Here is a 2,139-nt window from a genome sequence, read left to right as displayed (position 1 = left end):
GTTTGTGCCATCAACAAAGGGTTTTGTTTTTCACAGCGTTCCTGGTACAACATACACAGATTCTGCTGTGTGTGAATTTAAGAGGCTGTGTTTGTTTGTGTGGGACTGCAGTCAAGTCTTTAATTGAGGAGATGAAATATGCACTGACACTTTTAGAAAGGGACGAGAGTGCTTGTTTGCGCGGCTGGGATGGAAGGAATCACATAGGTAGCGGACAGATGGAAGGATGAATAGATATGTATGCGAATTGAACAGACAGATGCATCTAGAACAAGCACACAAACGTGAACCCACAATCATGCCTGCCACAGACAAGAATGTGTCCTTTTATTTAAATCTCAAGTACACAGTGGACCCAAAAAGTATATAGGCACTTAAGCCACACTTAATGTACGCATGTCATTGCATTACATGGAAAATGTCAGTTGATTTTGTTATCAAACGTATTGGTCACATTATATATATTATATATTATACATTAAAGCATTATAAAGCAGTTGTATTATACAATTTTTATTTATATCCAACAATTTCATGTAGGCCTGGGTATTGCAGTGGTGATTGCTTCAATTAAGGCAAGTTAATATGAATTTGTCTAACCAAAGGACAGTAAAAGCATGCTAATTTTTACTCTTCAGCCCTATTGGGCAGGAGACCCCGGTGCCACCCAGTCCACAGTAGCCGTTGGGGTTCTTGCTGAGGTACTGCTGGTGATAGTCTTCTGCATAGTAGAACTCCTTAGTCATTGTTATTTCTGTGGTGATGGCTCCAAAACCCTCTTCAGTCAGCATCTGTGACAGAAGGCTATTTATGATCTATATATAGTGCCATGTAGTGTATTTGAGTGCATTTTGCCTGCAGAGATCAGTGTATTATTGTTGTAGCCTTAAAGTAAGTTCCTATTTTATAATATATATATATATATATATATGTTTGTGTGTGTGTGTGTGTGTGACCCTGGACCACAAAACCAGTCTTAAAGGGTTAGTTCACCGCATCCTAGGTGTATATGACTTTCTTCTTTCAGACGAATCCAGTCGGAGTTATATAAAAAATTGTCTTTGATCTTTCAAGCTCTATCGTTGTACTCAGCGGGTGTTGCATTCCTTCTGTTCAAAAGACGTGAAATAAAAAGCACCCTTCCACAAAAAAAAGTGTCTCACACGGCTCCGGGGGGTGAACAAAGGCCTCCTGTAGCGAATCGATGCGTTTTTGTAAGAAAAATATCCATATTCAAAACGTAATAATCACTTTAATGTAGCTTTGTGCTGCTGTTTTAGGGTTAAAGGAAATGTCTGCAGACTTCACAAAAAATGTTCTGGCAGATCATTACCAATACCTTTTCAATTTCAACCTTTTCAATGTTTTTTTTTTAGTATACAATATGACTTCTTTTATTATAATTATTAAAATATAATTTGAAATTACTTAAAAATTGTATTAATGTAAGTCCATTAATAACCAGTTTTATTCTATTTAATTAATTAATAATTAAATGAATATAATATGTAATATAATATGTATATATATGTGTGTGTATATAAAATGTTATTAGTGTGATTCTATTAAAGGGGTGGTTCACTGTTTTTTTTCTAGGCTTGATTGTGTTTATGGGGTGCAGTCTAACATGTGTTAACGCTTCATTTTAAAAAAAACTTTATTCCATTTACCTTTATTCCACACCGCTCTGTCCCTTCTCTGAGAAACGTGCTGATCATTTCCTGCTTTTATGAAGCCCCTCCCTCAGAAATAGGCGATGGGCTCTGATTGGTTAGCTAGCCCAGTGTGTTGTGATTGGCTAAACCGCCTCTAGTGCGCGTCTAAATATTGTATTTGTATTGTAAACAACGGCGTCGTTAATATCACTTATCAGTTTGAGCCCGATTGAGAAGCAGAGAATATTATTGAAGAGGATCGTGCAGAACCTGTGCAAGCACGGCTCTTAATGGTAGGCCTATGTTTTTTGTTTGTTGTTGTCTCATACTTTTAGATACGCTGTTATTTGTAAATGCTACTGCTTATGTTAGCTTTTAATATACAGTTTTATCCTGATTAAAGCTTTAATACAGTATGGCAACTGCACGTACTGTGTTTAACGCTTCTCATAGCTATGTGTAAATAAGTGTATAATTGGAACAG

At 36.4% G+C, this 2,139-nt stretch overlaps 1 protein-coding gene across 1 annotated transcript in view; it reads right to left on the bottom strand.

The window, feature by feature from the left end:
• Positions 1-285: 285 nt before the first annotated feature.
• The window catches only part of LOC107675085 (mitochondrial peptide methionine sulfoxide reductase), an 81,447-nt gene continuing 79,593 nt past the window's right edge, over positions 286-2,139 (bottom strand). Inside the window, exon 6 of the mRNA XM_016469294.1 lies at positions 286-791. Coding sequence (XP_016324780.1) covers positions 621-791 — 171 coding nt within the window. The 3' untranslated portion in view covers positions 286-620. The remainder of the gene's footprint in view (positions 792-2,139) is intronic.

The sequence above is a fragment of the Sinocyclocheilus anshuiensis genome, unplaced genomic scaffold (assembly GCF_001515605.1).
Source record: "Sinocyclocheilus anshuiensis isolate Anshui unplaced genomic scaffold, SAMN03320099.WGS_v1.1 scaffold776, whole genome shotgun sequence".
NCBI lineage: Eukaryota > Metazoa > Chordata > Actinopteri > Cypriniformes > Cyprinidae > Sinocyclocheilus > Sinocyclocheilus anshuiensis.
Note: the sequence above shows the minus strand (reverse complement) of the source record. Positions and strands in the feature narration are given on the sequence as shown.